We start from the raw sequence: 20,506 nt of genomic DNA, 5'->3' as shown, positions 1-20,506 counted from the left end.
TTGATGTTAGAGTTCTTTATTGTGGGTTGTTGTTCTTTTCCATAACAAGTAGACACTAGATCATTCTCAGAGATACTGATTTTCATCTACGGTACTCTTTGACTCTTTCAAAGCACCTTTCTTCCTGCTCAGCAGATCCATATGCAAGCCAGAACCCATGCTTTAGTAACCTTAGAAGCGAAGTGGTACAGCTCTGGAGGAATGTTCAAGCATGACTGAACTCTGGACAGGCAGGGAAAGGCAGTTACACTCTACTAACACTGCACATAATTCTGCTCCAGGAACTCCTATAAATAACTATATTTAACATCAATTCTAGTGTTATGGAAGGAAACCTGTCTGTAGTAGTGTTATGGGAAGAATAAACTCTGCCTGCAGGGCACAATTCAGTAGTGCGCATTGAAGAGCACAAGATTGGTGTAACTGAGCAAATGCATTTTGAATAGACCTGCTGTGCATTCATGTTTCTCTGTGCTTATAATGTTATCAGGTAAAATCAAACATTCCTGGATGAGGGAGTAGAAGAGGTCAGGATGAAATGAGAAACTTGGTGTAATGAGAGATTAGTGAAGTCACATTTGATCAAGCTCAGTCTTCAAGCAGGTGGCTAGAACAAATAACTCAGTCTCAGAGCATTTTTAGTTTTGCCAGCAGCAAGGAGGGATATGACTGTAAGTGGCAGTTGGGTAGCACTTGGGTAGATGTAGTCGCCCTCCTGGCGAAAGCTTAATTCACAAAAGCTAAGACAGGCTATTTATTATAACTACAGAACACTCAATATGGATTTCATGGTCAGTATGCTAGCAGTGTGAGAGCTGCTGAATCATACTTCTGTATTCAGTTTAAGTGCTCATGCTCCCATTGAGGACGGTATAGCTAGAAGAGTTTGGTTTTGGTGCGTTCTCAGAAGGCTTTATGCTGAATATAATACTTGGTTGTAATACTGAAGGAGGAACCCTCTGCCCTGTGTCTCTTCTGTCTGATGAATCTATCACTCCAACTTGATTTGGAATCTGCTTGAGGTAACAGGTACTGCTGTTGCCAGTCTTAAGTCTTGGAAATTACTTAAGTCTGAGTTTAGACTTAGTATAGACCTACCCTCTGTTCTCCTCAGGTTGTACACAGCTTCTGGTGACATACGGACAAATGGAGATAAATATGTATATGAAATTCAGCTTTCTGGTATAACAAACTCAAGTTTCCCAGAGTGTTCTGAAGCTAACATCTGTCAGGTTAAAACTAATGAGCGTCGTTTTCGGAGAATTGGATTTGCCGAAAAAGCTAAATATTACGTTGAGGGTAAGTACTTGCTCGCTAGCTGTAATTGCTTGATCTTCATTTGAATTGTTTCATTAAAAAGTTCTTTTTTCATGACATCTGTGCTAAACCATTTCTGTAAAGTTGTCCAGAGTCTCTCTTCCTAGTCTTAAACTAAAAGAGGGTAAATTTATATTAGATACTTGGAAGAAATTCTTTGCCATGAGGATGGTGAGGTACTAGAGCAGGTTGCCTGGAGAAGCTGTGGATGCCCCATCCCTGGAAGTGTTCAAGGCTGGTTTGGGTGCTGCTTTGAGCAACCTGTTCTAGTGGGAGGTGTTGCTACCTGTGGCAGGGGGTTGGAACTAGGTGTTCTTTTAAGGTTCCTTCCAACTATTCTATGATATTTATAATTTAGGCTGCTTCTTCCTATTATGTGAGGCCAGTTGTAAATGTGGCCTTAGCAGTAGATTTTGGGCTTGACACTTGCTGAAATATTTCAGTAAAAACAATATAAGATGAGACTAGGTTTCCTGTTTTCCTCTGCTTGGGCTGTTCCACCTAGCTGCTTTTCCCTGTAAAGAGTTTAGCTCACTATTCCACAGCAACTGGGTGGAATGAGCTATATGCAAGTATAAGCTCACCTGCAGGTGCTGCAAAATGTGAGCTTTTACTGCAGAACAAATACATGTGTATTTGCATCTGCACTCCACAACTTCTTAGGGTATAGTTCTCTTGGCTGTTTTCAAGGAATTGCTAAAATAAGGTGTTCTTCTTGTTTTAGATGATGACTTGGATGTCATATTTTCATCGGACTCCAGATGTGGTAAAGATAAATCAAAGTTTGTCTCCTCAACAATTTTCTTCCACTGCAGTTCACATGTAAAGGAAGGCATCCCTGAATTTCTTCACGAAACAGCAGATTGTCAGTATTTATTTACCTGGTACACATCTGCTGTGTGTCCACTAATGTGAGTAGTTAACTGTTTTCTTAAAGTAACCCTTCTCAGCTAAAGGCTTTTTTGCCTTTACTTGACAAAGTAATAGGGTGGGGAGGTGGGGGACAAGCTTTTAAAAAAAAAAAAAAATAATAAGAAAAAATACAGTAAATGGAACTAGTGTCCACGTGTGTAATGTTTGGTGTATGGCAAACATTTATTTAGCAGTCAAATTGATCTGGATCTAAAAGCTTCCTGTTTGCAGTGGAAATAATATAGAGGTATGGTAGGATTTATTACTGTTCTTCCCATTAAGTAAAACTTACTGTAGCTGAGAACATGCTGTTTCACGTTCTTGACATCAGGAGGGGGTTCTTCACAGAGAGGGTGGTTGCACACTGGAACAGGCTCCCCAGGGAAGTGGTCACTGCACCAAGCCTGACTGAATTTAAGAAGAGATTGGACTGTGCGCTTAGTCACATGGTCTGAACTTTTGGGTAGACCTGTGCAGTGTCAAGAGTTGGACTTGATGATCCTTAAGGGTCCCTTCCAACTCAGGATATTCTATGATTCTATGATTACTGAGAGGAGTAATGAGTATTTGGATTTTTGTTTTCTTTGCCTTATTGCCTGGAAAAATTGAAAGCCAGAGCAAAAACTATCTGCCTACTTCTTCAGGCTGGAGTATAAAAAATCATTATATGTCATAGAAATAATGATGTATTTCTGCAGTGAATTGATCTCCTTATTCTACGGAATTGAACTCTTTATTTTACAGGTCCAGAAAGGAATAATGAGGTGACAGGCAGTGGTTTAAAAGCAAAATGATGCATCTCAGTGCTTACCTGCATTCTTGACGCTGCAGGCAGCCTTGCTGCAAAGAATGAAATAGTTCTAGGACTGTAATTTTGTAGGTGCTAGCTTAAAAGCACGAGGGAACTGTTCATTCTGGTGTAAGCAGGGAATTATCTGTTAAGGCAGTCTAGTCTGTGCAGTGCCACTGTCAGATGCAGCAAATAATTGCTGTAGCTTCTACAGCTTGCTCAGGTGCAGGTTTAATTATTTGAGTGGATAGCTGCTGCTGTCTAAGATCTGGTGTCTAATCACACACTTTAGTAATTGCACACTTTAGTCTTGACTGTTATCTTAATTTTATGCACTGCTTAAAAGCACACCAGAATGTAGGCACAGTACTTATCTTTGTTTTTTCAGTGACTTACTTAGAATACAATCCCCTAAATTCCATTCTTTATAAATTCTGACAGGCTGGTATAGTATTTTTAATTTAAATCTGTTCCTAATCCAGTTTGATGCAATTTGTCAGTAGATCTTAATCTTCCTTTTCTTCTCAATTTGTTATTAGGTCAAACAGTGTTCCAGGAAGCCGTGAGGGCCAATCTGATCAGGAAGCCCAAGTACATAAAGGTCTTTCAAGGAGAAGTCAGGCCGTTGGTGCTGTGCTGAGCGTCCTTCTGGTTGTTCTTACTGCATGCCTGATAATCTTGCTGTTCTATAAAAAAGAAAGAAGGTAAGAAATGATTGGGAGGCTCTGAAAAATTTTGGTAGGACAATTTGGCTTCCTCAGTGAGGGGGAAGGTTTTTTTGAAGACTAAAAAAAAAAACCTTTTTTTTTTAAGACCTCTTTTTTTTTTTTGAGACTAAAACACCTCTGGTCTGTATCCACCTTGAAGCTGTGCTAAAGGGTGAAGATGTAATATTCAGTCCATGATGCTGTAGTAATTAGAATGGTTTAGGGTCAAATGTTGCTACACGACAGCTTACAGCGTGCCTGGTAAAATGCTTTGATAGAAATCCACTGAAATGCAAGGGCTATTGAGGAGAATATAGTCTTTCTAATGCAGTGTTCTTCTTTCTCTTTAGGGAGACTGTAGTGAACAAGATAACAAACTGCTGCAGAAGAACATCAGGCGTTTCCTACAAATACACAAAGGTAACAGAGTGGCAAAACCAAAGATTTTGTTTCTTGTCAAATTTTAATGTGAAACTCTTCTAATGAATAGATAAAAACCTTTAATTTCCAGTTCCTTCAGTGAATGGAAACAAATGCATGTGGCTTCAGGAAAGCTGTGCAGCGAACTGTCTGCATTTATATTGTAAGATGGGAACCTTTACCATTTTAGAACAGAGCTGAGGAAATGAACAGTCCATAAATAGCCAAATAACAAATCTGCCAGAAGAGAGTACGCCTCAGACACAGTAAAGCAATAGTAATACCGCAAGAGTGTGCTGATAACTATCTCAGTCTAAATTAAACCTGAGGATGTGTGGAGTGGGTATGAAAACTGGGGAGATCGATGTATGTAGAAGAGTCTAGAGTGCTATATGAACATCTTGTTTTTTTTCTTGCAGATAAACAGTGAAGAAGAAGAAACTAATGAGAATGAAACAGAGTGGCTTATGGAGGAAATCGCAGCACCAAATCAAAGAACAGCAAAAGGAGTGCAGGAGAACGGTCATGTTACTACCAAGTCTGTTACATCTGAAGCTTTTACATCTCTCCGTGTGGATGACTTGGACAGTGAGGATGAAGTGTTAACTATTCCAGATGTAAAGATTCAGACAGGAAGAGGACTAGACAAAAGCAAGCACCCACAAAAGAAGCCACCTAGCTTTGGCAGTGATGACAAAGCTTACTTGCTGAATGGGGGAAGGGAAAGGAAAACAAAAGCCAAGTCAGGTCAACAGCAGGCACAGAACTCTACAAATACAGCATCATTTCATGATGATAGTGATGAGGACTTGTTGAATGTTTAATTCCTTTTGTGCCTAATCAAATATATATAGAGAGATTATATATAAAATGGGACAACACTTCCAACCAAATATGAGGACTTCAGCCTGAAAGATTTTTCTGAATTTTGCCTTTAACAAGAAACCATTGAAAAGGGAAGAAGAGAAAGATGGAAAGATGTATTGGTTGTTTACAATGATCTGTTCAGTAATGACTGGATGTCTAGCATCCAGTTAGCTGAGTTATGTTGACTCTCTCTAGCCAGGACAACTTTTTTAAGCCTCAGCATAGACATTAAATGCTTGCTTAAAAAGGAACCTTTCAAAGGACAAGATTAAAGCTGAATTAAGTCCCTGGCTCCTGAGATTCAAGTTATCTGACTACTAGCATTTTAACTCCTTGTATTTATTGATCCTCACTACTCAGGTTTGCTTATAGCAACGTGTTCTTCCTGCCGGCAGGGTATTATTCTATGGGTTTGCCCTTCTATGGGTTCATCCATTGTAAGACAAGGAAAAATATAACTTTTCTGTGTTGGGATGATTTGATGTAAATTTTAGAACTGGTCTAATTTATCCTGTAAATTTGAGTATCCGTTCTAATTTAAACAGATCATTGGTTCAAAGGTATTGACTGAAAGGTACAATTCTGTATAGCTTTAGCCTGGAATGGTTGCTGTTCTTTGCATGATATTTTCTAGGTACTGGTCATATGACTGACTTCATCAGTATTTGCCAGAGCAGCAGCTGACAAGCATCCAAAGATTTTTTTTTTTTCCTAGATCATGGCTGAACTAGACTGACTACACAGAACTTGAGTTTTCAAGGTCAGAGGCAGAACTGTTAGAATACAGCTTGCACTGCCCAGTTTGTCATCACCCAAAAAGCCCAACAACCAGAGGAGCCCTGGTCTGCATGATACCTCTCTGGCATTCATTATAAGAAAAGAATTGGGATAGTCTTTTCTGATAGTGTAAGAGCTAGATTTTAGGCTGAGGTCCTGGCCGTGGTCATTGATTTGCAGTGTTGCTGGCAATTAATGGAAGTCAAATTTCTTCTAGCAGTTTTGCTCTTTTCCAGGTGTTTAATTTATGGGCAATGATAGGGTTTCAAAGAATTTTACAAATACATGTGTTGGTCTGAATTTTTTTTCTTGAAACTCTTCATTGTTCATTTTGGCTGGCTTATTCAGTTTCAGCAATGGTTTCTTTTTATAAAAAAAACTCCATTTTGAATCAAAATAGTGTAATATGAAGTATTCAGCAATTTCAATAAAAGATATGACGTGGGTATTCCAAATCCCCACATCTCAAGTCTGGAATCTTTCTTATGCTGGTCTAATACTGGTCATCAGCTTGGGGATATCCTTTTCTGCTGTCATAGCTAATAATCACATCACTCAATGTTGGATCATAAAGATCAAAATATATATATATATATATGGGTACTCCCCAGTACAGTTTTTTCTCAGACTCATAATTTTTCCTCTTGCATTTCTCCCAGTGAAGTCTCAAAACAGTTTGGCTAAAGCTGCATCTCATCATTGTTAAAACAAAAGCAGCCTTTTTCATAGTTGGCATTAGTATACTCTGGGGAAATAAGGCTTGCCAAAGTGTATTTTTTAATACTGTCAATTATCACTGGAAGAGTTCCCTGAATGGATATTGACTATTATTGCTTCCTTTCCCCGAGTCTTTAAGGCTTGCATTTTACAGTTGTTTGGTCTGCAAACTGCTGCATGAAATGCCTTGGTATATGACAACCAAATGGTTGCTTCATGTTTACTGTGCATAATAAAACAGATGTAGAACAGGTACTGCTGGATAAGCATCCCCAGGTAGTGTATCGATGATATTTTCTAATACGAAGCTGACAGCAACAACTGTTTAGCCTTGGGGCTGTTGCCCACTTCTTATCTAAGCAGTTGTAAGACTAAATCTCACGTTCATTGCTGTATGCATGACTAACTCCCCTGAACTATTTTTCCAGCAAAATATGCTTTTCATACATAAAGAGGGAAGTGTACTCCTCTGGTCCTGCCATTTTCATAACATACAAGCCTAGGGCAGTAATGGCTGTGGGTTAGAGGCTGAACTCTGCTGGTCAACAGCATGACTCCCTAAGGGGAGCATCTCCCCTGCTGGTGAAGTGCTCTCTCTGCTTATGAGACAAGTGCTGCATGACTCCTGCCTGCACTGTGAAGGACGAGAGAGATCAGAAGAAGGGAAAAATACCAGTTGGGATCTGTTTTTGTATGTGGAACAAGTGTACATCACTACCAACTGTTCAAACAGAGCTGCTAGGAAAGAAGCAGTGTGAGGTATTCTGGGGTGTGTTTTCTTTTAAGGAATGGTCTAGCAGCTTTCAATTACACCCATTTTCCAGGCAGGCTTTGATTTCTGTTTCCTTGGCCTCACTGACTGCCCCTGTGAGCATGACTACCTCCTGCTGTGAGCATGCTGGGTGCTGCGCATTTGTCCCAGCTCTGGCTCCACGCTGAAGCACAGCAGCCGGGGAGGTGAAAGTCCACCATGGGCTGGTGGTGGCTGTGGGGTGCTGGGTGTGGGGTAGCGCTGCTGCAGGTCACTGCAGGAGTGGAGGTCTTGTTCCTTGCTTCAGTGCTTCTGCCTGGCAAGAGGAGGTAGAGCTGTGAGCAGGGAGCGCGGGGCCACAGAGCCCTCCTCACAGCTGGCTGGGCTGTAATTGTGCTGGGGGTCGGTGGGTGGCTGCTGTGGGCCTGCTGGGCCAGGGAGGAGCTGGTTCTCTTTCTACCCCTTCTACCCCTCTGTCAGAAAAGCTGCCTAAGCTTGTTTTTTGCAGTATTAGTCTTCAATGAAGACTGAAACAACTATCAGTGGTTAATTTTAAAAGTAAAAGAAAACACAGCAAATAAACACAATGTAACAGCTGGAGTACTGTATTTATTTAGCTGTTAGGGGCGGGGAAAAACATGCTGTGATGAGGAGTTAAATGCAAGTTCTGCCTGGGTGAATTAAGGTCTGATTTCAAATGAAACCTTAAAAAATAAAGCTTGCAACATGTCGTTTAATAATTTATGGAGTTAGTCTTGACTTTTGGTCAAATGTTTTCGTTACTTAAATAGCTTCGCTGCCAACTAAGTGTATCAGTGTTGCAAAGAGGACAGATGAAGTTTTGAGGTGGTTTTGATACCAAAATGCCAACATTTGATGATATTTTGGAGCAGGTGGGCGAATTTAACAGGTTCCAAAAGCAAACCTTTTTCCTCCTGTGTTTGCTCTCCGCCGCCTTCACTCCCATCTACGTGGGTGTCGTCTTCTTCGGGTTCACCCCCGAGCACCGCTGCTTCAGCCCCGGCGTGGCGGAGCTGAGCCAGCGCTGCGGCTGGAGCCTGGAGGAGCAGCTGAACCACACCGTGCCCGAGTGGGGCGGCCACGGGACTGCTTTCGGCAGCCGCTGCAGGAGGTACGACGTGGACTGGAACGCGACGGGCCTCAGCTGCACCGACCCCCTGGGCAGCCTCGCAGGCAACCGGAGCTCCATCCCCCTCAGCCCCTGCCGGGACGGGTGGCTCTACGACTACCCGGGGACCTCGCTCGTCACTGAGGTAAAAACCTTTGTCCATCTTACCTTGTGCTATTACGGATGTTATTATGGTGTGGGAGATGGTTGATGTAGCCGATGTTGTATTAAAGTGCAGTTACTTGTAAGAGGGGATCGTCTCCATCTCTGACCTTACTCTGAATGCTTTGCAAATAGTCTTCGCTCTGTCCTTGCTGCAAAGTGTTGCCTTGGTCTGCTCAGGAGGTTTATATCTCCAGCTGTGGAGCAAATAAATCCCTAGGTAGGTAAAGTCCAGTCTGGAATGAAACTCCCATTGCATGAGAAGTCCTATTGGTGGAAGTGTGTAAACACTGTTTTAGAAATCAAGAACCTGTAACACTCCAAACAAAACCGGCTGTCTGGGACGGTGCCTTCCAGAAACCACACATGCTTTCTGCGATATCCGCCCAGATTTGAAGGTTTTGACTTCCTTCGTTTAAAACAAACAAATCTTAGTTTGTTTCAAATATGATTAAATGACTGACTATGGGTGGGGAAAAATAACTGCCTCCCGCAAGTAAACAGTTTAATTCTGGAACAAACAGCAGAAAAACCAATGGCTGTTTTGTGTTCTCAGAACAGATGTGAAAATGGTATTTAAGCTATTTAGAGTGTTTTAGGTTTTTAGGCACTTTAACCTTTTAAAAAAATAAAAATCTGGGATGGCGAATGTGATTTCATCTTAGGGAAAAAAATGACTTCAGTTATCTCTTAAATTTGTTGTTACTTCTTAACAAATGTAAGAGCAGGTAATTTTTGTTGTAGTAAATTCCCTGTTTGTAGTCCGTAACAGAGGGTGTAATGTAAGGATATTTCTTTCCACAAAGTATGGATTGCAGGACATTAAGGTGAGGAGATAAGTAACCAAATCTTTCCAGATGGATTCTGTTGTGGAAAGTCCTGGTCACCCTTCAAGGCAGCACCTCAACATCTTCACAGCAAAAGGCTTGAGCAAAGCCTCTGCTCCGGATGGCCTCTGTCATCTTTTGAGACCATCCAACACCGAAGAACTTGCAGCCTGACTGGATTTGTACGGTTGTGCTCAGTGAAAGTTGTCTTCCTTTTTCTTCTGAAGGTGGTGCAGGGCCAGGCCTTGGGTCACTTCCTTCACAGGATAGCTGGCAGATGTTGTGTGCCTCAGGGTTCATTTTGGCAATGTATCTTGTTTCTGTCCATTAAGGCTATCAGGCCGTGTTCTCCCTTGCCTGGCAGCTAAGGAAGAAAGAAGATAGCACAGAGCAAAGCATGTTACTTTGCTCAAAGGAAAAAAATAAAATTACCCCCCCGTGGAAGAATATCCTCACAGGCACCCTCACAGAGTATCAGGAAGAAGTATATATTGGTTGAAAATGCATTGGTTAAATAAACCCAGCTACTAGTATGCTGGGAAAGTTAGATGGCAAATATTTACAGGTAACCATGTGGTAAAGCTTGTCCATGGATGCAGAGTGCCTGATCTCCAGACATGTTAGGCTGTAGGGGGGGGTTTAGGTGAGCAAAAGGCCAGAGCGTAACAAGAATGCCACGGCCTTGGGGACAGATGTGGTGTACCTCATCCCACGTTCCTCTGGAGCAGTGCTGCTGGTGCTCCATGGGAAGTGGGCCAAGGCAGGCTTCTGCAAGCACCTGCAATACTTCTTTGTGAAGCCTTCACCTTAGTCCTCACCCAGGGGCTGCTATGGCATACGAGGTTACAAGGCAACTGGAACTGCTTGTATGTATTAACCATCAGCCCCTAAAAATCTGTTTAAAATGCCCAGTGATCAACAAGTCCATGCTGATTTGATTAGCTTGATATTTGATCAACTTGGCAATAACTGGTTTACATTCTTTTCAGTATTGAGAGATAACCCGTGACTAGGTAAATACCGGGGAATTGCCCAAGGGCTTGATCTTGTTTTCAGTGTTGAAACTTAAGTCAGTAGGGTTCCTGGGTGCTGATGAAATCAGCATCAATCCAGAAACAAGTTTAAATCTTTAAATGAAGCAAACGAGGCTTGTGAATGTGAGCAACCTGGTTTCACTGTCTGGCTTCTAACTGTGGTCGTTCTTTCAGTTTAACCTGGTGTGCGAGGACTCCTGGAAGTTAGACCTCTTTCAGTCGTCTGTGAACGCTGGCTTTTTTATTGGCTCCGTAAACATTGGCTACATAGCAGACAGGTATGTGCGGGACAGCAGCAAAACCCTCTGGCCTCCCTTATCAGGGTTCAGCAGCTAACCTTAGGTAATGGCAGAAAAAGGTTGTGCAATTGGTATCACCTGTTGTTCTCTCTTCAAAGTAAGGTCAACCACTGGGTTCAGTCACGTTATCAGAAGCGAGTACTCAGTCTTAGGCGAACAAATCTTCCCGGGTAGCTTGCACAAATCTCTCCTGCTCTGTGAGTCCTGCAGAGTTTGCAAGCTCTTCTAGGATGGTGCCCCCAGACCTCCCTGCTGTGCCACATGGGAGTCCTGGGCATGTTAACAGAAGCCAGGAGATGCTGATTTGGAGCTATCCCTTCATCTGTCATGCTCAGTGTGGCTACAGCTTGGAAACATCATATTTCCATTTGAGAGACTTTGATATAGTAGACAGAGAGATCGCCAGATGGGTACAGCTGCTTTGGAAATCCCTGGGTCCTGGCATCTTTAACAGCCCCTTTGGAACCAGCAGAGATGTCCTTGAATTGTCCTTGCCCAGGCAGCTGGGGTTAAGAAGCAAACGCTAATATTTGAAGGGCCTTTTTTTCTCCCTTGTTCCCCTCCTGCCTGGAGACTCTTAGTAGAGGAGGATGTGTGTGTCTCCAGCTGTGAAATGCAGCCCACTCACAGCAAGGTCTGTACACTCAATTTTTGGGATCAAGTTATTGGTACATAAATCTGCTACCCTGTTGTATACAGACAAACCAGAATCATAAATCTGTGCATATTTTTCACTCTATTACGTATAACAGACTAATAAATGGATTGCTCTGAAATTCAGAGAAAACACCCACAATCCAAACATCTGTGAATATGGGACTATTGCTGCTCTCATTTGGGAAATTTTTCTTCCTCTGAGAAGCCTGAAAGCTTTTGTGTAATTGCAGAACAATTGGCACAGTAATTTTTCAGGGATTCAAAAAGCAAATAAGTGAGTAATGGCCTAAAAATAAAAGTTGGTATGTGCCTAGCCCTTGTATAGCAAAGTGTTTGAACTTTTTTTTATTTCAAAAATGCACAAAGCTTGTATTTTATGTCTGTTCTCATGACTAGTGTTTTGCTGTACACGTACTATCTTCCAATCCAGGTTTGGCCGTAAATTTTGCCTCTTAACTACAATTCTTGCAAACGTGGTCTGCGGCATCCTCCTGGTCTTTGTGCCCTCCTACCTGTGGATAGTGATTTTCCGCTTCTTGCAAGGGCTGGTCAGCAAGGGTTGCTGGACTGCGGGCTACATCCTAGGTGAGTTCGGACCTTCTCCTTGAGATAGAGGGGCTGCAAAAGATTAAGAAAAAAAAAAGCCTTTTAAAAATGCCTCTTGTGGATTTTTGAAATCATGTATGCAAGCAGACATCATGGGTGTGTTTCCCCTCTGTCTTCTTGGTATTCTTTAGGACAATGTTACTTCTCCCATATGACAGTAGCCTTCAAAGATCAAGTGAGTGGTGGTACATTAAGGCTGTCACCTCCAGGTGGGCTTTGCCCTGTGGGTCAGCACCCTGTTGCAGATCAGACCCTGCTTCCTGCAAGTGCTGGCTGGGGAAGAAGTTGGCCCCAGGTCTGACAGCAGCCACCCCTCTGCAGCCCAGTCTCTGATGGGGTAAGGACAGAAGAGGACATTGAAGAAGTAGGCAGGAGGGTAGGGAAGTCTGGAGGCGTTGTTATGACACAAAGAACATTAAAGGGCAAACAGGCTTTACAGCCTAAAAATAACTGGAGAACAGCATGTACTTGCTGAGGAAAAGATGAGCTGTTTGGATATCTATGCACTTGGTTGAGTGAAGCCAAACCAGGGGATTTCAAAGCAATGGTCAGAGCCAAGCTGTGCTGGTGTTCCTCACAGCATAGAATCACAGAATCATTAGGGTTGGAAGAGACCTTCAGGATCATCTGGTCCAACCATTGCCCTACTACCAATGTCACCAGTGCATGGTGGAGCTGCTTGGAGCTTCTCTGTTGTGGAGTTCAGGCTCATGTCAAAATAAAACTCTAAAATAAACAAAAAGACATAAAACCACACCAAGCAATCACTGAAGCAGCCAATTAAACATTGTAAAAACTGGCCAGTTGAGACTTATCTGGATTATTATGGCTAGTGACTATACTGGCTATCTCCAAGTGATTCAGTTAACTGTATCTAAAGCATAAATGTCAACACCCAAAACATCTGTGAATTCTTTTTAGCAGAGGTGTTGTGCTGATGCAGTTATTTGGATGTTTGAAATAATAACATCTAGCCCACGGTCTGGACCATCCTCTGCCAAGATGTGGTTTTTTCTTCCCGAGGGTGTTCTAGATACTCACCTGGCATCTTAAATACTTTCCTGGCACAAATAAAACCTTAATCACCTCTGGGGAACTTCATGCCATTTTAGAGTGTAAAATCCCTCTCAGGATGACTACGTGCCCCATCTTGATATTTTCCCCCTCAATTACATCTTGCTGCTTCTGTTTCTCCTTGAAATTCTCTCATGAGAGAAGACATGGTAGAATCAACCCCAAAGCCCATCTAAACTTGTCTCCTCTCTGTAAAGGTGGCTGATTCTGAGTGCCCAGAGAAGGGCACAAGGGCAGAACAGCCTCCTTGTCATGCTCTCCTGGGATATTTGATATTTGTTTACCCTGCAGCTGCTTATGGCTCAGTTTTACAGAGCCTGAGGCATTGTTCTCTGCTCATCATTTGGCCAAGCAGAATTAGCTAATCCATCATCCCCAAACCAAGGGCTTCCTTGAGTTGCTGAATAACTGCTTTGTTCTTTCTCTAATTTGTTTGCTTTCTTGAAATGATGTGACTGGATGCAAAAATGAGTATGTTTATGCCTGTCTGCTGGAATAATTGCTCTTAGCTCTGCATTAGCAAGACTCAACCTACCTGGTGATATGTGGTTGCAAAGTGCAAATGGATGAAGCTCTATGCCATCCTGTGCACAGACATTCATGTGCTTGGAGGCTGAAAAGGTGCACTTGGGAAACAAAATAACGAAGTCTGCTTCATTATTGGGTATTATTGGCATTATGAGACATTATGTATATTAGCCCCGGGTTTTGCAACAAAATTCCTCAGTGCATTTTGAGGGCTGTATGAGTTATTCAGGGATTTCCATGCCAGAGGACAATGCTTGGATACCTCAGGTCAGTGTGAGAGCAGGAACAGGGTTTTCTGGTAGTCTGGCAGGAAAGCACACCTTCCTCAGCAAGCACTGGGGTACTTCAGTCCCGAGGTTTCATGCCAGGAAGCCCAGGATTACCAAGAGGCCTTCTTCAGGGGGTCTTCAAGGTGCTGGGGAAGCTTTTGTTTTCTGTGGATGCTGCTGAGCAAGCAACTCGTGCTCTGCGTGGTGGTGGAGCTGTCAGTCCCTGTCTGTTTTCAGTGACCGAAGTCGTCGGTCCGCAGTACAGGAGGACAGTGGGGATTCTCTACCAGACGGCCTTCTCCGTTGGGCTCCTGGTGTTCGATGCCATCGCTTATGCCATCCCTCACTGGCGGTGGCTGCAGCTCACGGTCACCCTGCCCAGCTGCTTCTTCCTGCTCTTCCACTGGTAAGCCTGCTTTCCTTGCACCTCTGCCCGTGACTCAAAAAGCAGTTTCTCTCGGCTCCCAGGATTTGAGATTGAGGGAAATTTGGCACTGCTTTTTGGATGTGTGTCTCCTAATGCAAAGAGGAGGCACACAGCAACAAGGGGTGGGGAATAGGACCCCTCAGCAGCTGGCACTTCACTGCATCTTACCTGTGTGCTGCACCTGGTTTCTGTGTAAAAAGAAACACCAATGTGAAATGCACTGGAGGAGAATGGTCTGGTATGATAACCTTTTCATAAAGGAAAAGAAATGCCTTGACAATTAAGTAGATCCTATACTGAAAATGTGGTGATAAGGATCCTATACTGAAAGAGGTACATATTTGTAACAAGTTATTTACTTTTTTTTTTTTTATGAGAAAAAACAGCTTTTGTGGTCCAACTGAAGGAAGAAACATGGGTCCATCTTTATTTTGGATCTCTCCTAACTTTTTGAGTAATATTTTTCAGTTTTTGAGAATTTTGGTTATAGGTTGTCTGGGTTGAGTTATTAGGCTTAGTAGTAAAAGACTTGTTTTTCTATTCCTTTTTTTTTTTTTTTTGGCATGTGTGAATTGGTAGACCAGTTTTAGCTTGTTCATTTTTTCTTATCCTGTGATGGCCCAGCTGGACAATGGCTCTTTAGAAGGTGCCAGTTTTCTGTCAAAAGGCTGAATAAAATTTTGGCAATACTCTCACTCAAAGCCCTGCCCCAATTTCTCTTTAGTAACCACATCTCTGATCAAAGACACTGCGACAACTGCTCCTCTTCCTATTTCAACAGTGGGATATACTGTTTTTCCTGGCTGGGAGGAAACCAACTCTTTCTAATCAACCAAAATATTCTCCCTACAGTCTCCATTTTTGGGAATGCTGTGGGTGCTTTATGTTTTGGTGTAATAGTATCCACTCACTTACATTGTAGGTTCCTCCCAGAGTCTCCCAGGTGGCTGATATCTCAAGGAAAAAATGACGAAGCTAAGAAAATTGTCAGCGATATAGCTAAAAAAAATCGGAAAAAGATGCCTTCCCATTTTGAGGTAAGTTCAGGGACTGCTTATGCATGTAAGCAAGCACCATGATGGTCCCTTCCATCTGTTCCTTCCAGTAGAAGTTCATTGTACTTCAAATATCAGAAAACCTGGCCCTGCGGTCAGGGAGGTGATAAGCTCTATCACACTAACAGTGGAGGTGGGATGGCACAACTGTCTTAACACTGTTTAAGCAGGAAACTGAGTTTTCCCATGGAAGTAAGATGGGAAATGTTTAAAAGCACGGACCCATAGAGAACATTTGGGGAAGTTTGAGGGAACCCTGCCCAGACACGGCCTGCTGCATGGGAAGAGATGACCAGCACACCCTTCTGGGACTGTTGCCTGCTGTGAATAGTTGTAGTTTCAGGACATGTCCCAGGCACTTTCCTAGGACAGCAGGGAGCATTCAACACCTATGAACACTGTGCTGGCTCTTCTGCAGGATATTAAATTTGAAGATGATGATGAGGGCGGAAAGCAGAGTCCTTCGCTAATTGACCTTGTCAGGACACCACAGATGAGAAAAAACACATTAATTTTAATGTACAACTGGTAAGAAGATAATGTTGGTGAGTTGTTTTTGAAGCTCTGGTCGTGAATGCTCCAGCAGGACATAGACTTTCTGACTGACTAACAAAGCTGGGACACTCTCCTCTGCCTAGGTTCACGAGCTCCGTCCTCTACCAGGGGCTCATCATGCACATGGGTCTAGCTGGGGGGAACATCTACCTGGATTTCCTCTATTCTGCTCTCGTTGAGTTCCCAGCTGCCTTCATCATCATCATCACCATTGACCGTGTTGGGCGGCGTTACCCCTGGGCTGCAGCAAACCTGGTGGCTGGGGCTGCCTGCCTTGTCACAGCACTGATCCCAGCGGGTAAGTCACCTGGGTGAAGCCACGTGGTGGCTTCCCATCCCAGCACTGCCTCCTGGGGACAGCACCTGCCTCTCCCTCCCCTTCCAGCCCTGAAACACGTACATCCAGCACTGCGTGCTGCCTCCTCACTTTCAGTAGTGCTCCTCACTCTGCAGAAGTGAAATGAGAAAGTTTTGAAGCACGGCTAATACTAAATTTCAAAGCACCTGGGTCCCCTGTGCTGCTTTCTAAGCTTCCCTGTGGTACAGCTCATGCAGTGATGACTTTCCATTTCCTGATTTACATGTGAAAGAAGGCTCCTTAAAAACATTGTGATATGAGATCAGAGGTCCAGCTAAAATAGCACTGCTGTGTCAAGTGAATCCTAAGTCACTGGGATAAATTAAATGCATTAAATGAATGAATTTTCTCTGCAGACATATATTGGCTAAAACTGATTGCTGCTTGCCTTGGGAGAATGGGAATCACAATGGCTTTTGAAATGGTTTGTTTTGTAAACACTGAACTATATCCAACATACATCAGGTAGGTGCATCCTTCTCCCAGTGGGCCATATGGCCAAGAAATGTTGAAGCCAATGTGTATTTTGTGTTATACTAAATGAAATAATCCTCAGAACTATGCAGGTAGTGCTGATCACAAAGCAGGTGGGAGCACAAGTAAGGTGCTTTAAAAGGTAAGATAATGAAGAAACAAATGTGCTTCAAGGCAGGTGGAAACTCATGTGGATGAAATAAAGGTAAAAGTGGGGACAACCAGGATGGGTGGGGGATCTGAAGGCCCATGTTGTGCTGAGATTTGTATCACATTTGAATGAAAATAACACGGAAAGGGATCTGTCCAGAGTGGCTGCTGCTATGGAGAATGTACATTCACACAAGCCTTTGACACGAAGACTGGAATTTTCCTTACTTGTAAGTGGGCTGCAGGGTGCATAGTTCAGATGTAGATATATCCACTGCAGGTAACTAAAGCTTGGATGCTAATCCTTCAAAGTTTTCTTCTTGCCCATGACCATAGACCATAGCATGCAGGGAAGATGTCAGTACTGAACAGATGATTTTTACACATCCTTTTTTCACTGGAGAGAAACTCATTACATGAAGTTACACAACATATGAAAATCTTATTTCTCTATCCATAATCAACATAATGGAAGATGAATTTTGAGATTTTATTAATGGTGTGTAACAAACAGAAGCATAATTTGATACCCCTTGTACTAAGTCTCCGAAGAGATACTGAAGCTATGATTTTCTTTTTACTGTATCTGGAGACTCTCCTTGGATACTTTGGGCCTGATTCTCTTTTGTTTAACCTTCGGAATTTGCTCACACCTCTGTGAAAATGCAGGTATATTCTCCTGTTCCTATTTTCTATGCTTTTTATTCTTTAGGTGTTTAGGTCTAAACAATTTTTGGATGTGCCCACCAATAGAAAACTAGATACTTTAGATACTAAAAACTACTTTGCAATGTATCTTGATGTTTAGTGGTTTGCAGAGCCATGTGCTCTGTGCAAAGGCAGTCATGGTCTGTCCTCTTCCACCTGCAGTACTTGCTAACCTGGTCCCCGTTCTGTCAAACTAGGAATCTCGGGGTGATGGTCTGCTCTGCCTTGTGTGATGTTGGTGGAATTGTCGTCCCATTTATTGTCTACAGACTGGTGGAAATCTGGCATGAGCTGCCTCTGGTGGTCTTCAGTAAGTGCTGCCTTACCTCCTTGCCAGCTGCTCCTGGGGGGCAGCAGTGGGGCCTAGCTTGCAGAGAGAGGGAAAAGCAGCTGAGGCATTTTGCTCCAGTTTCAGCAGAAACACCTTCCCCATCCATGTGTGGTGTAACCTTCAGTTGGTAACAGCCTGGAACTTGTCTGTGCATTCAACATCTCCTTTGCTCTTATTACTGTTCCTTGCATTTTAAAAGAACCTGGAGGTGAATACAGATTTGACAGATGGTGAAAAGCTGAGAAATGTTCTAACATTTTAATGAGCCTAAATGGGGTTTTGTTTTGATGGATTCAAATCTGACAAATTACTGCTCTTCTGTGAGGTGTATTTTCTCAGTCCTGGAGCCAAAAACTAGAATTTCCCAGAATTCATTTTTTAATGGGGAGCAAACATGGCTGCTGTGCTGCAGCTTTTCCATCAGTCTGTTAACAGTCTGTTCTCCACCTATTGGGAAAGAGATGGGTAAATAAATGCAAGATGAGTGTTTGCAGACTAGCAGCCTGAACTTTCAGGTCGAGGTCTGTGACTCTTCTCTGAATCTTTAGATCAGCGTGCTATTTATAGAAAAATGTCTTGAATGGCAGTATGCAGTTTTTAATTGGCAGCATATTTAGGAGGGTGCTTAGGAGGTTCAAAACAGGGACACCAAATGTGCAAAGTGGTTAAATGAAATCAGCAGTGAAAAAAAATAAACAGAAAAATTAAACATTATGCAGGAGTTAATAAGTATCTTCTAAATCTAATTATGTAAATAGCATACATTTTCTGGCTTATGCTCAGACTAAAAAGGGTTCTTCCCTTTTTACAGCTGTCTGTCCAGTTTTCAGTGCCCTAGGTCAGTGCATAACTCACAACCAAACTTTGGTTCATTACCACGTCTGCTTGGCTGCCAGGTCCTCCAGAGATGGCATGCTGGTCTTGCATATCAAGCCTTGATGAGTACATCTCTAAAGAACGAAATAAAATGCTGTTTAAGAGTCCTTTGTGCCAGGCAGTGGAAAGTGAGTTATATGCTGGAAATTAGTATATGCTGACAAGCTCTTTGTGCATCTTTGCTTTGAAGCTGTTCTTGGTTTAATTGCGGGTGGATTGGTGTTGCTCCTGCCTGAAACTAAAGGAAGAGTTTTGCCTGAGACTGTTGAAGATGTTGAAAACTTTCACAGGTGAGTTATGGTGTTGGACTATTGACAGCTTTCACTTGAAATTGTACAAAATCCCCAGCTAGAGCTCCTTGGGAAAGCACAGGGCTTACTTGGTTGCCTCCTGTGCTTTCATGAAGTTGCTTGCTAATTCCCAGACTAAGACTAGACTGGTTTTGGACTCTTTTACCACTCTTCTCCACATTTGAGGACAAACTGCTAATCTTCTCAGGGGAAGAGGTAGGGCAAATGAGGAGTTTTGAAGTCAGGTACTTGCTGAAAGTATTGATTCCTGGTTAGCTGCTTATATCTTGCTGTTCTTGCAGGCAAAGTGCTCCGAAGGACAAAAAGATCTATCTCCACGTCCAGACATCAGAAGTAGCACGTGACTGAAGATGGTACAACCTTCTGGGCAGTGCTTTAGGGCACTGGCACGGACAAGCAAATTGGAATGAATGCCCTTTTGTCTTGCCTCCTTTCCTTTTCTTCATAGAATCACAGAACAACACAGGCTGGAAGGGATCTCGAAAGATCATCAGGTCCAACATTTCACGGGAGCCTAGATGAGATTATCTGGCACCCCGTCCAAGAGCAGCTTGAAAGCCTCCAGTGCTGGGGTTGCTCACCCATCCCTCTTTTTTTTGGTCTGCCTATCCTTTGCTTACAATGTTTTCTGATCAGGTTGTCCCTATGACTGCATAGCTGCTTCCCTCTCTGTATGCTGTAATATTAATGTTTTAGGGCTGGAAAATGTTCACGCAAGCGGGACCTAAACATGAGAGCAGGTCTTATTTTGAGGATGGAGGTTTCCCAACAGAACTCTCTAAGTCCCCATGAAATCTGACTTTGTTTTGTTGTATACAGGGACAGCATAAGAGTTATGTTACCATTACCTCTGTCGTGGAACTGAGGTGACTACAAATCTCATATAATCCTGTTAGAACAAGCAACCACTTTGCACAGACCTTTTTGCTATCCCGTATGTGTTATGGTGTTCGTACATGCCCATGTGAGTGTACAGTTGTCCTGACTGTGGATTTTACTGGCTATCCTCAAGCTCACAAGGATGGGCATGGGCATGAAGAGGGTGCATGCAAGAAAGGCTACTGCACTTGTGAAGATCTAGGGGTCTTTCTCATTACTAAGTGTAGCCACTACATTTTCTTGTTAATATCTCCACAGGCTCTATCCTTCTTGGTATGATGCTGTTTTCTTAAATCTCCATGTCATTATAAATGTGTGCACACAGACATGTGGAACTTTATTAATTATATTCTGTTGAGCCCAGCTGGGGGTGTGGGGCTGGGAATGATATAGCTGTCAGGGAGCCCAGGGCCTGACAGTGTCCTGCTCCACCTAATAATTTTATCAGGGTTAGCCTGTGCCAGCACAGAGCTGTATCTCTGGAGCGAGTGGGGCCCAGGCTTAGGACAGGGTTTCTGATCTGGGATTTGGCCAGTGCT

At 42.9% G+C, this 20,506-nt stretch overlaps 2 protein-coding genes across 2 annotated transcripts in view; both read left to right on the top strand.

Annotated features, from left to right (window-relative positions):
• IGF2R (insulin like growth factor 2 receptor) overlaps positions 1 to 6,259 on the top strand; it is a 53,603-nt gene extending 47,344 nt beyond the window's left edge. The window contains exons 44-48 of the mRNA XM_027453313.3: positions 1,115 to 1,299; positions 2,042 to 2,228; positions 3,559 to 3,723; positions 4,077 to 4,146; positions 4,566 to 6,259. Coding sequence (XP_027309114.3) covers positions 1,115 to 1,299; positions 2,042 to 2,228; positions 3,559 to 3,723; positions 4,077 to 4,146; positions 4,566 to 4,970 — 1,012 coding nt within the window. The 3' untranslated portion in view covers positions 4,971 to 6,259. The remainder of the gene's footprint in view (positions 1 to 1,114; positions 1,300 to 2,041; positions 2,229 to 3,558; positions 3,724 to 4,076; positions 4,147 to 4,565) is intronic.
• A 212-nt stretch (positions 6,260 to 6,471) lies between these two features.
• LOC101793645 (solute carrier family 22 member 2) lies at positions 6,472 to 20,293 on the top strand. The gene is made up of 11 exons (XM_005015902.6): positions 6,472 to 8,532; positions 10,585 to 10,688; positions 11,797 to 11,951; positions 14,081 to 14,249; positions 15,193 to 15,307; positions 15,744 to 15,853; positions 15,964 to 16,178; positions 16,595 to 16,703; positions 17,768 to 17,880; positions 18,968 to 19,067; positions 19,370 to 20,293. The coding sequence occupies exons 1-11, from the start codon at positions 8,122 to 8,124 to the stop codon at positions 19,434 to 19,436; spliced, it is 1,668 nt and encodes a 555-aa protein (XP_005015959.1). The 5' UTR covers positions 6,472 to 8,121; the 3' UTR covers positions 19,437 to 20,293.
• Positions 20,294 to 20,506: the final 213 nt, after the last annotated feature.

This window comes from Anas platyrhynchos, chromosome 3, assembly GCF_047663525.1.
Source record: "Anas platyrhynchos isolate ZD024472 breed Pekin duck chromosome 3, IASCAAS_PekinDuck_T2T, whole genome shotgun sequence".
NCBI lineage: Eukaryota > Metazoa > Chordata > Aves > Anseriformes > Anatidae > Anas > Anas platyrhynchos.
This window is presented reverse-complemented; position numbering and strand designations above follow the sequence as displayed.